This window comes from Eulemur rufifrons, chromosome 5 (assembly GCF_041146395.1).
Source record: "Eulemur rufifrons isolate Redbay chromosome 5, OSU_ERuf_1, whole genome shotgun sequence".
Lineage (NCBI taxonomy): Eukaryota > Metazoa > Chordata > Mammalia > Primates > Lemuridae > Eulemur > Eulemur rufifrons.
Genome location: NC_090987.1, coordinates 52,139,901 through 52,157,541, shown reverse-complemented (window position 1 = coordinate 52,157,541; position 17,641 = coordinate 52,139,901). Strand labels below are relative to the sequence as shown.

At 37.4% G+C, this 17,641-nt stretch overlaps 1 protein-coding gene across 1 annotated transcript in view; it reads right to left on the bottom strand.

Moving 5' to 3' along the window:
• Window positions 1-17,641, bottom strand: part of FAM210A (family with sequence similarity 210 member A) — a 41,006-nt gene that overhangs the window by 8,297 nt on the left and 15,068 nt on the right. Inside the window, exon 2 of the mRNA XM_069468286.1 lies at window positions 2,428-2,937. Within this exon, the coding sequence (XP_069324387.1) occupies window positions 2,428-2,900 (473 nt within the window). The 5' untranslated portion in view covers window positions 2,901-2,937. The remainder of the gene's footprint in view (window positions 1-2,427; window positions 2,938-17,641) is intronic.

Genomic DNA, 17,641 nt, shown 5'->3' with positions numbered 1-17,641 from the left:
TCCCTTTCTACTCTGAAGTTCCCATGGACAGACAGGAACCTGCGCTTCACAAACCGCCAGCTTTACGGATGTTTCAACAGATAGCGAACACACAGGGGCCAAAGCACATTCACTGTCCGGATAAAGTGCAGTAAAAGTCAGTCAGGATTGTGTCTCAGAGTGGATCTGTAATTTGAAGCCCCAAACACAAGGCATCTAAACGCAGGGACAACAGTGTCATTACTGAGCCACATTTGAGTGAACAGAGCACTCTGGCCAGAAGACGTAAGATCTCTGCGAGCTTCTGCCAGACAGGCACAGCAACAAAGCTTAGTTTAAAATAAAACCTATTAGCATGCACAATTTAGAACTCCCTGAAATAAAATATTTCAAAAGCCTGAGAACTTTCTCACTGAATTAACTAAATATAGAATGACATTTTGCTCCATGGTGCCTAGAAAGGCAGTAATGTGAGTGTCAGAGTAACTAAGACAAACACTGGTCAGTAACGCAGCATGATGTCAAATGCCCATCCTTCCAGCTACAAACTATTTTTTTTCCTTTCTTTTAATAGTAAGTAGGCAACAAGCAAATAACAGATCTTTTTCCAGCCCCCCCCCCAAAAAAAAGGCTAAAATAGAACTAGCTTCTTGTCAATTGAATTAAAAACTGGTATTTAATACAATCAACTTCAATTTTACAATAAAATCATCTCACAGTGACAGATACTCTGCCTTTCAAACATATCCTAATTCCCTTTTTTAATCTATGAGTTCTATTTTCTAAATATTACTTATGATTAAGATCTTCACTTAGAACCAATCAACTTTCAATTTTTGAAGTATTAAAGATCTAATAAAGACACTAAGGAGGACTGTTGTGCGAAGCAGCTTATCCTGTGTAGTATTAGCTATGTGATGCTACGGCAGGATTGGTCCAGTGGTCATGGCTGGACAGTAGTGAGGGTCTGGCAACCAGGTCCCATGCTGAAAGAGAGCCCAAAAGCAAGTTGTGATGGATAAGGGGTATGATTTTAAAGTGGATAATCTTACTACCACATTGACACATAAGCATCCTGCAGAAAAAGAGAAGGAAGGACAAAACTAAGAAAGCTGCATTTCATAGGGGATGACAGAATATCACCCACAATTGCCTGAGGTTCCAGACAACAGTGAAAAAACCTTCGGTATAATTAATATCATTAGATTATTCGGGGTCTGCTTTTTTTAGACTTCTATAGATATTAAACATGTCCAGAAAATGTCATTAATAAACAAAGAAATAATTGCATAAAGTACGCATACAAGAATCTTCTGCAAGGTAAGGTACGATCCTTGAAGAAAATCATACACAATGAAGAAGGATATAACTGAATAACAGGAACATATGGAAAGATATGAAGAGAAACAGTGGCATCAATTATACAAGATGAAAAAAATACTTTTATAACTTCCGTAAAGAAACCTTTGTAATCCTGTTTCCCAAGAATAAATACGTCTTCATCCCATCATCCTGGGATAGGTACTGTAAACTTGGTAATAAACTTCACCATCATATTTAATATCAAGTGATTAAATATAACCAAGACTGAAAAACACTGGACTTTGGAGAGTATAAAAGAATTCTAAACCTATTAGAGGAGTATACTGAAGTGTCAAAGCCATTCACGTGGGCACTAGGCCCGCTAGAGGCTGAAATGGGGCGTCACTGGTACTCCTGCTCCTAAGGCAGAGTGAAGAAAATAACTTAGCTTAAACAGAAGGAACACTATTTAAGAAGATGCATTTAGAAATTTTATATTTCACAACACTGGAAGGCTAGGCCCACCAAATTTAGTTCTCGTCAGAACAAAAGACCTTATCTTGACATTTATTTGGCATGAATAATATCAAAGTATTGGCCAGGTTTTAGCAAAAATATCTTATCAATCTCCCACCAAAACCTTTTATGGCAAAATAGATATAAGAAATATTATTATAATGATGGGGCTCATGGTACTGCCAAATCTCTAAATGTGACATTTTATTTCTGTGCTCTCCTGAATGCTAAGATGAGAGCAGCATAGTGATGAGGAGCACGTGCTTGAGATCAGACAAACCTAACGGGGTTTTTAGTCCAGGCTCCACCTCTTACCAGCTGAGTTATTCTTCTCCTTGCCTAATCTATTTTCTCAATCACAAAATGGGTAAAATTATACTACTTGCTTCATATGGTTGCTGTGAAGATTACTGGAGAGAATACAGTTAAAAAATCAGCAAGATACCTGCTGTACACAGTAAGCAAATGTTAGCTATTAGTATTAAAATGTGGAAAAAAAGCTATGAAAAGGAGCTATCAATGAAAGACATTAAAGCATTTAAAAATCTACTTAAGGCTATCATTAGTATAATTAAGAAGATTAACATTCTGATAAAACGGGGAAAGGCATTCAACCAAGCAAAAACTTACTTTAGGGCTGCATAATAAAATGTTCCGAACCAAACACAAGAAGTTATTAGATGCACGGGAATCAAAACTTTTCCATATTGTCTAAATGTTTTCTTAAATCGCTGATACAGACTAATAGATTTGTCTTGTAAAGGATCAGGCTCTTCCTTTTTCTCCGGAGTTCCTTGGGCTGGAGCACTGGAAGATAAAACCCTCTTGGATAAAACATCTTGCTTCCACTGTTTATGGTGAAGGACCCCTGGATGGGGTGGATGAGCATCCAATAGCCTCCTTTCCTTTGCAACACGCTGGGCAGCAGTTAAGTGCAACCATTGTCTCTGAGGGCCTCGAACCAAAACCACTTTGGATTCAGCATTATGCAAAAGTAATGGTCCATTTATGTTTTGACAGTGTCCAAAAACACCAGCTTTATGTAGTTCTAAGCATGTCCTGTGTGCCAGGCGAGATACAGTCTGTGGTATATTCCATTGCATTTTGAAGAATGGTGATAGATTTCAGCTTCTATAGAGACTAATTAAAAAAAATTAGATAATACATAGGTTTCCATTTTAAACCAATCCACTTAAAAATCAATCATTAACTATTAGGAAGTAAAAGGACAGACAGCGTTACATAACTCACAGAAATTAATGTTAAGGTACACAGTTTTGACACACCATAATTTTAAAATTTCACTAAAACCCATTATTTAAATATGATATGATAAACCAGTTCAATAGACATCATGGAGGGTAATGTTTTTAGGCTATTTTATAACCACAGAAGGGATATTTGTAGGGCTGCTGTTACTTTACAAAGCAGCAGGGTAGTACAGTGGAATAAAACCTAAGATCTGGGTTCTGATGTTCTGGGGACACAATTCCATGCAATTCCCTTTCAGACTCGAAACCCAAGTCAACTAGTAAAATGAGGGTTACTTCACAAGGCTGCTATAAGAATTCTGCTATAAGATGAAATTTCTGAGGTAAAGGTACTTTTGTACACTAATAAGCATCACAAGTATTACTATTACAAATGTTAAGATCTTATGAATAGTTGATATCAATATCATTTATTCTATGCTGCCTTTAGACTAAGTTATATAAAGTTGTAAGCCACTTACATTACTGAATAGTCAGTGAGAAGAAATAGCCTCATATTTATCTCCTTTTTTACCACATATCACAGGTAGAGAGAAATAACAAGTATACAGTGATGTTTCATTATTTGTTTTGGTGTCATGTGGAATTAAGAATTACAAGATAGCAGGGCGCAGTAGCTTATTAGTTCCAGCTACTCGGTAGCCTGAGACAGGAGGATCACTTCAGCCCAAGGAGTTTGAGGCTGTAGTGTGCTATGACCATGCCTGTGAATAGTCCCTGCACTCTAGACTGGGCAACACAGCAGGATCCTATCTCTTAAAAAAAGAGAGAATTATAAGATAAATCAGAGACTTTCTCAGATACCTAAAACTCTGTTTCAAAAGACAATATGTAATTTTTAAAGAACGTGGACTTTGGAATAAGATAGACCCAACTGACTTAACAGTACTATTTTGAATAACTTAATCTCTCTAAATATAGGTTTCCCTAGTGGTAGATGTAATTATAGTAGCCATTACTATATAGTAAACCAGTCCCCTTCCCTCAACATCAGGAGGGACCACATGTCCCCCAACCTCATCCCCACCCCAGCTACCTAACTACTTCTAACATGTTGAAAATAGATTGTCTTATTTTTTTAATCATATACTAAATAAGAGTCAGTAGGTTGGCATTAGCACCCCAATAAATTAGCACTCCAGTAAATACAGATACTACATTGTAAATGAATATTCATTATCTGGGGTACAAAGTTGACTGGAGAAACAAAAACTGTCATCATATAAAAACATCCATCCATAAAACTATCCATCCATAAAACTAATCACCTGTTTCATCCCTCTAATGGATAATTAACATCTGCTCCTATCACACTGTCACAGATAATCTAATAACACAATGCAAATGAGTTGCTAAGTGAAACTGTAAATCTTGCAAAATAAACAGGTACCCAGGAAGCCTTTAAAAAAGTGATAATGGATTGGACAACATGTGATGTAGTAGAAAAAAAAAGTAACACTGGAGATTAATTGCAGACAGAGCAGACTTCAGAAATTCTTTGATTACCAGTGATGAAGAGAGTCATTTCATAATAACATAAAGATAATGAAAATAAGATACAACAATCCCAACCATGTATATACCTAACAAGAGAGCATCAAAATAAATGAGGTAAAAAGTGACAGAACTGAAAGGAGAAATCAACAATTCCACTATTATAGTTAGGGACTTCAACATCCCTATCAGGCATTGACAGATGCAGCAGGTAGAAAAGTCAGTAAGGATATAGTTAAACTCAACGACAATATTAATCAACTTGATCTAATTGACATTTATAAAACATTCCATTCAACAACAGCAGAATACACATTCTACTCAATTTACATGGAACATTCAACAAGACAGACCACATTGTGGGCCATTAAATATAATTTAACAAATTAAAAGAATGGAAATCATGCAAAGTATGTTCTCAAACTACAATGGAATTAATCTAGAAACCATTAACACAAAGATAGCTGGAACCACCACCCTCCCCCCGCCCCACCCAAGTATCTGGAAATTAAATAGCATACTTCTAAAAACCACAGGTCAAAGCTAGTCAGGATGGCTTGTACCTGCAGTCCCAGCTACTCAAGAGGCTGAGGTGGAAGAATTGCTTGAGCTCAGGCATTTAAGGCAGCAATGAACTATGATTGTGCCACTGCATTTCAGCCTGAGTAACAGAACAAGACCCTGCCTCTAAAAATAAAACAAAATAAAACTACTACGGGTCAAAGTCGTCTAAAAAGAAGTTTAAAAATATTTAAGTAAATGAAAGTAAAAATACAACTTATCAAAGTTCATGGGATGCAGCAAAAGCAGTGCTTAAGGCAAATTCCTGGCTTTGAATGCACATGTTAGAAAAGAAGAAAGATAGAAACTTAATAAGCACAGCTTCCTCCTTAGGAAACTAGAGAAAGAAGAACAAGTAGAAGAAATAAATCTCTAGCCAGGCTAAGAAGAAAAACAAATAATGAATGTCAGAAATGAAAGAGGGTCATAACTACTGATCCCAGAGATAATAAAAAAGAAATAAAGGAATACTATGAATAACTAACTCTATGCCTGCAAATATAACTTAAATGAAATGGACCATGTCCTCAAAAGACACAAACTACCAAAACTAACACAAGGAGAAATAAAAGACCTGAATAACCCTACATTTACTAAAGAAACTGAATCAATAATAACCTTTCAAAAAAAGAAAACACCAGGCCCAGGTAGTTTCACTAAGTGAATTTACCACACATTTAAGGAAGAAATACCATTTCTCCACCATCTCTTCCAGAAAATGAAGGCAGAGGGGAGACTTTCCACCTCATTCTATGAGGCCAACATTACCCTAATACCAAAACCAGCTAAAAATAATCCAAGAAAGGAAAACTACAGACCAATATCTCCCATGAACATAGAAAGCAAAAATCTTCAACAAAATATTAACAAATCAAATCCAACAACACCTAAACACAATCATATGCCCTGACCAAATGGGGTTTAATCCAGATATGCAAGGGTAGTTCAACATTTGAGAATCAGTATAACACCACCATATCAACAGGCTAAAAAAAAAAACAAACAAAAAAACAACTGAAGAAGCAAAAGCATTTGGCAAAATACAACTCCCATTCATGATTTAAAAAAAAAAAAAACTTCTCAGCAAACTAGGAGTAGTGGGGAACTACTTCAATTGATAAAGAACATCTACAACAAACCTACAGCTAAACTCAGACTACACTAACCAGTGTGAGACTGGACACTTTCCCCCTAAGACTGGAACAAGGCAAAGATGATCTCTCTTACCACTCCTATTCAATACTGTACTGCAAATCATAGCTAGTACAATAAGACAAAAAATAAAAATAAACAAGGATATAGTGGAAAGGAATAAATAAAACTGTCTTCATTTGCATATGGCATGATTGTCTATCTAAAAGAATCTATAAAGTCTTTTTGACTCCTGGAACTAATAAGCAAATATAGCAAGATTACAGGCTACAAGGTCAATATACAGAAGTCAACTGCTTTTGTACATACCAGCAATGATATATAGAAATTTGAAGTTAAAAAAAAACAATGCCACTTATAATAACACCAAAAACAAATGACACCTTAGGTATAAATCTAACAAAATATGTATAAGATCTAGAAAGAAATCAAAGGTCTAAATAAATGGAAAAATATTCCATGTTCATGAACAGAAAGACTCACTACTATTATCAGTGTTTATCAATATGATCTACAGATTCAACATTAAAATTGCAATCAAAATCCTAGCAAGTATTTCTTACATGTCAACAACCTGATTCTAAAGTTTATATGGAAAGTCAAAATGTCCAGAACACTCAACTGAAGAAGAACAAGGACTGACATTTGTTGGTGGACTGATACTACTAGACTTCAAGACTTACTATAAAGCTGCAGTAATCAACACAATGCAGTACTGAGAAAAAAAAAAAGACACAGATCTTTGACAAAGGAGCAAGACAATGTGAGGGAAAAAAGGATAGTTATTTTCCCCAGTGGTGCTGGAACTGGATATCCATATGCAAAAAAATTAACCTAGATATGGACCTTATAATGCCTTTCGCATAATTTAACTCAAAATAGACAATAGGCCTAAATGTCAAATGTGAAACTATAAAATTTCTAAAAGAAAACGTAAGTGACCTTGGGTTTGGCAATGACCATTTAGATACACCACCAAAAGCATGATCCATGAAAGAAAAAGTTGATGTCGGACTTCATTAAAAACAAAAATGTCACTCTGTGAAAGACACTGTTAAAAGTGAAAAGACAAGCCATTAATTGGGAGAAAAGCACTTGTACCCAATACAGTCACGGGCCAGATGAGGACAGTTTCAGTCAATGATGGTGCCATTAAGATAAAGGAACTGAAATGCAATTGTGTACAGTACATAATACTTGATAATAAATGATGTTACTGGTTTATGAAATTATACTATACTTTTTGTCATTATTTTACAGTGTATTCCTTCTACTTATTAAAAAAAAAAGTTAACTGTAAAACAGCCTCAGGCAGGTCCTTCAGGAGGTATTCAGAAGAAGGCTGTGTTGTCACAGGCGATGACAGCTCCATGTGTGTTATTGCTCTTGAAGACCTTCCAGTGGGATAAGATGTGGAGGTGGAAGGCAGTGATATTGAGGATTCTGACTCTGTGTAGGCTAATGTGTGTCCTTGTGTCTTAGTTTTTAACAGGAAAGTTTAAAAAGTAAAAAGTAAAAAAAAAAGATTAATGTGTATAATGTGTTTGTGTTTTAAGCTAAGTGTTATTACAAAAGAGTCAAAACTTAAAAAAATAAAGTTTATTATAATAAACTAAAGTTAACTTATAAAGAAATATCTTTCATAAATTTAGTGTGCCTAACTGTACTGTGTTTATAAAGTCTACAATAGGCCTTCACATTCACTCACTATACTCGCTCACTCACTCAGAGCAACTTCCAGTCCTGCAAGCTCCATTCACAGCAAGAACCCTATACAGGTGTACCATTTTTCATCTTTTATACCATGATTTTACTGTACCTTTTCTATGTTTAGATATGTTGAGATATATAAATACTTACAATTGCTTACAGTATTCAGTATGGTAACATGCTGTACAGGTTTGCAGCCTAACAGCAATAGGCTATACCATCTTACATTTGTCTAAGTACACTATATATGATGTCCAGTGACAAAATTGCCCAATGATACATTTCTCAGAATATATCTCTGTCATTAAGCAACATGTGACTGTATACAAAAAACTCTTAAAATTTAACAATAAGAAAACAACCCAATTACAAGATGGGATAAAGATCTGAACAGGCATCTTATTAAATAAGACATATATGGCTGTCCAAATCTATGTGCAAAAGAAAACAAAATAAGATATATAGAAGGCAAATACATGAAAAGATGCTCAGCATCACATCTCCAGAGAATTGCAAATTAAAAACAATGAGACACCATGACACATCTATTAGAATGGCTAAAATCCAAAACACTGATGGCACCAAATGCTGGTGATGATGTGGAGTAATAGGAACTCTCATTGATTGCTGGTGGGAATGTAAAATGGTACAGCCACTTTGGAAGAGAGTTTGGCAGTTTCTTAAAAAGATATATATACTCTTACCACATGATTCAGCAATCATGTTCCTAGGTATTTAACTCAAATGAACTGAAAACTTACATCCACACAAAAACCTACACATAGATGTTTAAAACAGCTTTAGTCATAACTGCCAAAACTTCGAAGCAATCAAAATGTCTTCCAATAGATAAACAAATTGTGGTACCTCTATACAAAAGAGTATCATTCAGTGATAAAAAGAAAGATGCTATTAAGTCACGAAAACACATGGAGGAACCTTAAATGCATATTGCTAAGTCAAACAAGCCAGTCTGAAAGGGTTATTCTGGGAAAACACAGATTCTCTACACTCTCACACATTTTTGACACTTACTCTGATAAAAAGTTTTCTCCTACCTAATGAGACACAGCACACTTCTGTGACCAGATAATTTGGGTTTTTCCCCCCTATATACTAAGCAATTCTCTAACTCTCTGAACATCATTTGGGTATCCTATAATTTAATTCTGATACTATCTATCTGAAGACAGTGTTAGATCACACAGGTTAAGGCTCAGTTCAATAAGATGGCCCACCAATCACAAGTCCTAGGTTGTGACCTGTGCTTCTGACAGACAGGCTATCAATCAGGGTTCCTAGCACCCCTCTCCTCGTGTTTGATAATTTACTAAGATGGCTCACACAACCCAGGAACACTTTATTTACATTTATCAGTTTATTATAATGGATAGAGATGGTCAGAGGAAGAGGTACAGAAGTTGAGGTTGGGAAGAGACCAGAGCACAGAAGCTCTTTTCTGGTGGAGATGGGGGCACCACATGGATGCATTCACCGACCGAAAGCTCATCAAATCTCTTGTTCAAGAGGTTTTTTGAAGCTTAAACTCCAGCCCCCCACCCCAACCCTTTCCTGAGATTGGTGGGTGGAAACTATTCATTTAATCACTTGGCTTTTCTGGTGAGCAGCCTCATCTTGAGGCTATGTAGAAGCTCTACCCTAAATTACCTCATTAGCATAAAAGTAGGTATAATCTACAAGGCATGTTATAAATAACAAAAAGCCACACCCACTCAACATAAATTCTTGTTCCTATTGCCTTTCCCTTGAAGTACATTTCCCTTGAAGTGATTTTCATCACTTAGGAAATACCAAGGGTTTTAGGAGCTCTGTACAAAAACCAAATATTGTAACCAATGATGCTCCTATCACCTTATCACTTAGGAAATTACAAAGGATTTAGGAACTCTGTGCCAGAAACCAGACAAGATGACCAAAAATACATAATTCTTATTATACAGTTATATGCTGTATGATTCCAAATATATGATCTTCTGGAAAAGGTGGAACTATAGAGACAGGGAAAAGATCATGTAAAAAGATGGTTGCCAGAGATGTGGGGGTGAAGAAGGAATGAATGAGTGCAGCACAGGGCATTTTTAGGGCAGTGAAACTATTTTGTATGATACTGGAATGGTGGTTACATATCATGCATTTGTCAAAAGTCACAGAACTGTCTAAAACAAAGAGTGAACCCTAACATAAACTGTGGACTTTATTTCCCACCCCTCTCCTACAGAATAGGCCCCCGCTTTGGCCAAGGGGACCCAAGAGAAAACCTTAAAACTGGGAGATCAGACATGCCACATTATATCCCCTCCCTCGATAAGCCATCAGGCTTTCTTCTCTACAGGCTAAACAGAAACCAATCTCGTAATCGCTCCTTTTTTTCAGTTTTGACATGACAACTGACCAGCGTTTCTTCCTGATAAGAGATCAGCAACCATCGGGTGGTTCTGACCAATCTATGAAGGCTGTGCAAAGCGGGTTTTCATGTCCTCTGTTTCACCCTTTGAAACCAGAGGGCTGAAAACTCTACCCTTGGATCATGCTAAGGCAGCCATTATCTGAACATGGATCCCATGAAGGAATACGGAGTTCACTTGTACATGTGAATGTTTCTCCTTTCACAAATATTCACGACTCTTTCCATAGTTTATTATTAATAAATATGTATGTATATTCAGCTACCCCCACTCAATATAAATTCCTGTTCCTGTAGCCTTTCCCTTGAAGTACCTGCTGTTGGCTTCTGCTTGAGGCTATTGCTTCCCAGCCAGCAAGATGACCAGCCAGTAGGCTGCAACCCTTTATGAGAAATAAAGCTCTCCTTTCCAAATTTATAAACCTTATTACTTCTTCAGTTGACAGTATCCATACTGAGTCATCAATTGTAACCAATGTACACACCACTGCAAGATGTTAGTGGAGAAACTGTGGAGGCCTGGGTGGGTATATGGGAACTCTCTGTACTCTCTCTGGTTAATGTTCCTGTGAACCTAAAACTTCTCTGAAAATAAAGTCTATTGATTTTTTAATAAAAAGTACACTGTGGTCTTGCTAAATACAACTGATAATACTGTTAAATTGAGTTTAACCTAATACATAGTGAATTGTAATCTAACTGGATGTGTAAACCTACTCTTGTAACAAGTAGCTGAGTCTCAGCCAATCACAGCAGTTGAGTTTCAGCCAATCACAGGTGGCCATCTTCAAATAAGGCAAACCTGAGCTGTAACCAATCCAGCTGTTCCTATACCTCACTTCCATTTTCCGTATATTATTTTCCTTTTTCTGTCAACAAATGTTATCCAACCAGGTGGCTACCCCAAAGTTGCTCTGAAAGTATGCTGGTTCTGGGGGCTGCCTGATTCCTGAATCGTTTTTTGCCTAATTAAACTCTGTTAAATTTAATTTGTCTGAAGTTTTTCTTTTAACAATAGTATAGCCTTACCCTGATGTGCAGGTATGAGGAAGGGATAAACATAGAAGTTAGCAGGTTGAAACAGAATAAAAGGGGTAAGTGAAGAAAAGAATTCCCTCCAGTTACACAAGCTCTCAGTGTCACCAAATAGGAGGCAATTCACATTTTCTTCTTTCAACAGATTAAGAATATCCTAAGATTTATTCCTTCCAATCTCCCTTAATCACATCTTGACTGCTGTTTTAAAATCAAATTTAGCTTGCTGCTTAGAAAAGTAAAGGCATGCAAGTTTGTTTATAGTACTTTCTGGGCTCTTAGATTCCTGCTCCCTAATGCAGGTGATGGCTTCAATTTAATTTCTACTATATAATCCATCTCCTTCAACCTATTTGGCTTTTGGGGCTTTCTAATACCAGAATGAACCACATAAACAAGCTGCGTTGAGGATGGAGCCACTGTTAAATTCTTAATCTTCAGAAAAGGTTAAGTTATGCCCCCTAGTGAATTCCTGTGGAAGTTCATTAATAATTCACTGATTTACAGAGCCTTCTTAAATGTCGAGAGTACCACTTAAAAAAAAATCAATGATTTTTCCAAAATTATAAGGTAAATATATTCATTTACACAAGATATTTATATCTTTATCTCTTTTCAGAGGATCTATGTTTCTTAAGGCAAGCCATGGTGGTCTGTAATGGTACCATGGATCTAGAACCCACAGTTCCACTTCCACCCCCTTCCTTCTCCCCTCTGGCAGGTGTTATCTCATTGCAATGAGAACAGAGGCTTTGCCATCAGAAACCCTTTCTTAGCCTTTTCCCTCATCCCTAAAATAGGTTCGGTAACACATTTATCACATGGTATTTATGATAATTAAAAGAGATAAAGCATGTTAAGTGTCTAGCACCTACTATGCTAAACCAGTCATTATTAGTTCTAGCTTCCTCATCTTCTCATCTATTGACGTGGCTAAGCAAGCTCACATTCTTCCTTCATCTAAACGTTTGCCATTATGCCATTTGGGTGAACCATGTACAATCCTAGTGTATGGGGAAAAAACCTTTTTTTTCTCTATACTCTCACACTCAACACAGAACACTTCTGTGATCAAATATGTAGGGGTTTTTCCATACACACCAAAGCAATTCTCCAGAGGACACCAACTGGGTGTCCTATAATTCAATTCAACTCTGACACTAACTCAAGTTAGAGTCAGATCCCACAGGTTAAAGGCTCAGACCCACAAAAGAAGCCCCTACTTCAGACAAATCATAACCAGTAGGCTGTCACCAACACTTCTGAGCTACCAGCTGTAAACTAGACTTCCTACCCTGGGTTTGATTAATTTGATAAATCCCTCCTTGGATTTGATTAATATGCTAAGAAGGCCCACAGAACTCAAGGAAACGTTTGTGTTTATTGGTTGATTATAAAGGATATTACAAAGGATACAGATGAAAAGCCAGATGGAAAAGATGCAGAAGGTAAGGTACCCAGGGGCTTTTGGAGCTTTCCACGCCCTCTCTGGTCATGCCACCCTCTCAGCACCTCCATGTGTTCAGCAACCTGGACATTCATAACGTCTTTTGTTCAAGAGTTTCTATAGAGATTAATCTCCTGCCTCCAACCTTTTCTAGAGATTGGTGGATGGGGCTCAAAATTCCAGCAATTAATTCCTCTAATATTTCTAGTGAGTAGCTCCATCCTGAGGCTATCTAGAGGCACCACCCTAAGTCAACTCATTAGCATAGTCTCAGGTGTAAAGGGGGCTCATTATGAATAACAGAAGATACTCCTATGACTCAGGAAATTTCCAACAGTTTTAGGAGCTCTGTCACAGGAACAGGGACAAAGATCAAATATATTGTAATTGCTTCTTCAGCAATTCACTCCACTGGTCGGTCATGTCCTTGACCTTGAAATGACGTGATACTGTTCCACAACTGAAATCCTGAAAACTACACCATCCCACTCTGTGCAGCCACCTCCACTAGCAGCCTTTACTCTCCTACTCTTTCTACAGCCTAGTCCCAGTGCCTCGCTCCACCCTGACCTTTTTCCCAGTTGAAATCCAACAGGTCCTCCTGGTTTCACTCGGAAGACTATAAACTAAAAATAAAATCCTAAGCTACCCTTGCTGACTAAACAGATGCCCTCTTGGCCAAGGAGACTCCAGAAAAATCTTAAAACTGAGTTCCTGGCCATGAAGGGAAGGGAGGGCAGACACACCTCTTTATACACGTTCCCTTTTGGAATTTAGATACAATTGACCAGGTTAAAACAGAGATCCCAAGACTGACAAAACAGACTCTTTGTGACAATAAGATACGAAATTACTAACAGGACCTAAGGCAATGCCAGGCAAAGGTTACATCACACCCACAGGCCACCAATTTGCTTAACAGATCACTTTGAATATACTGTGCCCAGCTCTCTGATTAACAGACCCCCTTATCTTAACTCAAGCACTCCTTTCTACTGAAACCAAGTCTTTAGACGAAGCTTTATTTCTTTAAACAATTATACATCAATCTTTGAACTGACAATGGAAAAAAACCCAAACTGTAAAATAATTTAAAGAGGTCTGTTCTGAGCTGAATGTGTGCGACCACAGCCTGGAGAGCAATGCCCAGGAAACCTTGAGCAAGTGGTCTCCATGTGGTTGCATTACAGTTTGGTTTTACACATTTCTGGGAGACAGGAATTACATGTAAAGACATAAATCAATACATGGAAGGTGGACATTTGTTTGGTCTGAAAAGGTTGAGACATCTCAAAGAAGGGAATTCCAGGTTATAGGTGGCTTTAAAGATCCTTTGATTTATAACTGGCTAAGGAAATGAAGCTTTGTCTAAAGGTTTGGCACACCCCAAGGCAGATGGACATCAAACCTGCTTCGGCACCCTGTGGGCCACTTGTGACCAGCGTGTTTCTCCCTGGCATGGTCAGGGATTGATCTTCAGGGACCTGGGGACAGGCCCACAGGCCAGATCCCATACCCCCAGGTCTCAATTGCATTGCTCAGGGTCAAGGAAGGGAGATTGGTGATTGGGTGACGCCACTACAGCCCCTTCCTGGTGGCTTTTCCCAGAAGCTGGGAGCAGACCTTTGACCCCTGCTGAAACAGATACCTTGCCAGCTTTGACAGAGCCTCAGGGCAAGATCACACAACCCAGCCCCACTCAGCCTCACTCCCCCACTGGCCTCTGCTGTGGCAGAGAATAAGGACTCACCTGACGTTTCAAGGCCCCACTTACCACCTGGGACAATCAAGTGCTTCTTCAAAGGGACTAGACCTGACACAGGACCCAAAAACAACACTGCAGCTTGTTCCTTCCAGCAAGCACCACCTACTGACAGGGAGGTCAATTTGCATGCCCTTTATAGCATTTACTAACTCAATCATATAGAGTGTGGCCGAGTCTCACCCACAAGCACCACCTACTGTCTAAAATATTAAACTGGGTGTACCACTATCTAATCAAAAGAAAATCCAAAAATAAGAAGCAAAAGCTACTCCAGATGACAAGAAATCAGCAAAAGGTCTCCAGGTACATGAAAAATCAGAGTGAAAGGACACCCCCAAAAGAAAACAATAACTCCGTATCAATGGAAACTAACCAAAATAAGACTATTGAAATGACTGATAATTTCGAATATGAATTTCAAGGAAGCTCAATGAAATACAAGAGAAAATAGAAACCCAGCACAAATAAACCACAAAAAAATGCAGGAAATGAATGAAAAATTCATTAAAGAAATCGAATTACTAAAAAAAAAAAATCAAGCAGAGCTTCTGGAAATGAAAAAATCATTCAAGGAAATACAAAACACAGTGGAAAGCCTTAAGAGTAGGCTAGATCAGGCAGAAGAAAGAATCTCAGAGCCAGGAGACAACACCTTTGAATTAAACATGTCAGTCAAAGAGAAAGAACAGAGAAATAAGAGGAATGAACAAAGCCTACAAGAAATAAGGGATTATGTAAAGAGGCCTAACATAAGAATTATAGGCATCCCTCAGGGTGAAGAAGAAAATACACAAGGAGTGGAAAACCTATCTGAGGTAATACTTGAGGAAAATTTCCTAGGTCTTGCTAGAAATTTGGACATCTAGGTACTATATGCACAATGGACTCCCGGGAAATTAATCACCAAGAGGTAATTGCCACGACATACAGTCATCAGATTGGCCAAAGTTAACAGAAAGACGCCCTCCTATGAGTCATAAATCGAAAGTATCAGGTAACTTAAAAAGCAAAACCCATTAGACTAACTGCAGACTTCTCAACTGAGACGTTACAACCCAGAAGGGACAGGGGCCCCATTCTCAGTCTTATCAAACAGAATGGTCAGCTTAGAATTTTGTGCCCTGTAAAACTAAGTTTCTTATATGAGGGACAAATAGAGACTCTCAGACAAGCATACGCTGAGGGAATCTGTCAAGACCAGGCCTGCCTTGCAGGAAGTACTCAGATCTGCATCATCTACTGATCAGCACAATAAACAGCTACCAATGTAAAACCATCCAAAAGCTAAAGTTCAGAGCCCACACACCACAATGGCTCAAGAGGTAAAACAAAGCAATAAAGTTCAACACAACAGTATGAACAGAAATCCACCAAATTATCAATTCTTTCAATAAATGTGAATGGCTTGAATTCCCCACTCAAGAGACACAGGCTAGCTGAAAGGATAAAAAAAGAAAAAAAAGAAATACAAGCCAAGTATCTGCTGTCTCCAGGAAATGCATCTAACCCACAAGGACTCATTCAGATTCCCAGTGAAGGGATGGAAAACAATATTCTATGCAAATTTAAATCAAAAGAAAGCTGGTGTAGCCATTCCCATATCAGATAACATAGACATCAAATCAACAAAAGTAAAGAAAGACAAAGACGGTCATTATATAATGGTGAAGGGAACAAATCAACAAGACATAACAATCCTAAAGATCTGTGTACCTAACACAGATGTGCCCAGATTCATAAAGCAAATCCTACTTGATCTAAACAAAATGATAAAATGCAGCATTGTATTAGCTGGGGACTTCAATAGCTCACTAACAGAATGGGACAGATCCCCCAAACACAAAATAAACAAAGAAACAATGGACTTAAACAGGACTCTAAAAGAAATGGGACTAACAGAGATTTACAAAACATTCTACCCCCAAACTACTGAAAATATGTTCTTCTCATGAGCTCATGGAACATTCTCTGAGACTGATCACATCCTAGGCCACAAAACAAGTCTTAACATATTTACAAAAATAGAAATTATACCATGTATCTTCTCAGATCACAGTGGAATAAAATTAGAAATCAATTCCAACAGAAACACTCAACTCTACATAAAGTCATGGAAATTAAACAACCTATTCCTGAATGATTATTGGTCACGAAGGATATTAAGATGGAAATCAAAAGATTCTTCAATCTAAATGACAAATACAAGTTACCAAAATATGTGGAATTCTGCAAAAGTAGTCATATGAGGAAAATTCATAGCCATAAATGTCCATGTCCAAAAGACAGAAAGATCATAAATCAACAATCTAATGAATCAACTCAAGGAATTGCAAAAAGAAGACCAAACCAACCCCAAACCTAGCAGAAGAAAAGAAATAACTAAGGTCAAAGCAGAATTAAATGAAATCGATTCCAAAAGAATTATACAGAAGATTAATAAAACAAAAAGTTGGTTCTTTGAAAAGATAAAATCAACATGCCTCTTGCTAGATTAACCACAGACAAAAAAGGACCCTAATTAGTTCAATCAGAAATGAAAAAGGAGTCATTATAACTGATACCACAGAAATACAAAATATCATCTCTTTTTATAGTATTCTATAAAAATCTCTATGCATATAAAACTTGAAAACGTTGAGGAAATGGAAGAATTCCTGGAAACACACCACCTCCTGAAGCTCAAACAGGAATAAACAGAACTCCTGAACAGAACAATATCAAGTAATAAAATTGAAGTTGAACAAAATTAGCAATAAAAAAATCTCCCAACAAAAAAAAGTCCCAGACCAGCTGGTTTCAAAGCCAAAATTTACAACACCTACAAAAAAGAACTGATACCTATACTGCAGAAATTATTTCATAAAATCAAAAAAGAAGGAGTCCTCCCCAACTCATTCTACCAAACCCAGGAAAAGACTCAACAAAAAAAGAAAACTACAGACCAATATCCCTTATGAATACAGGTACAAAAATTCTCAATAAAA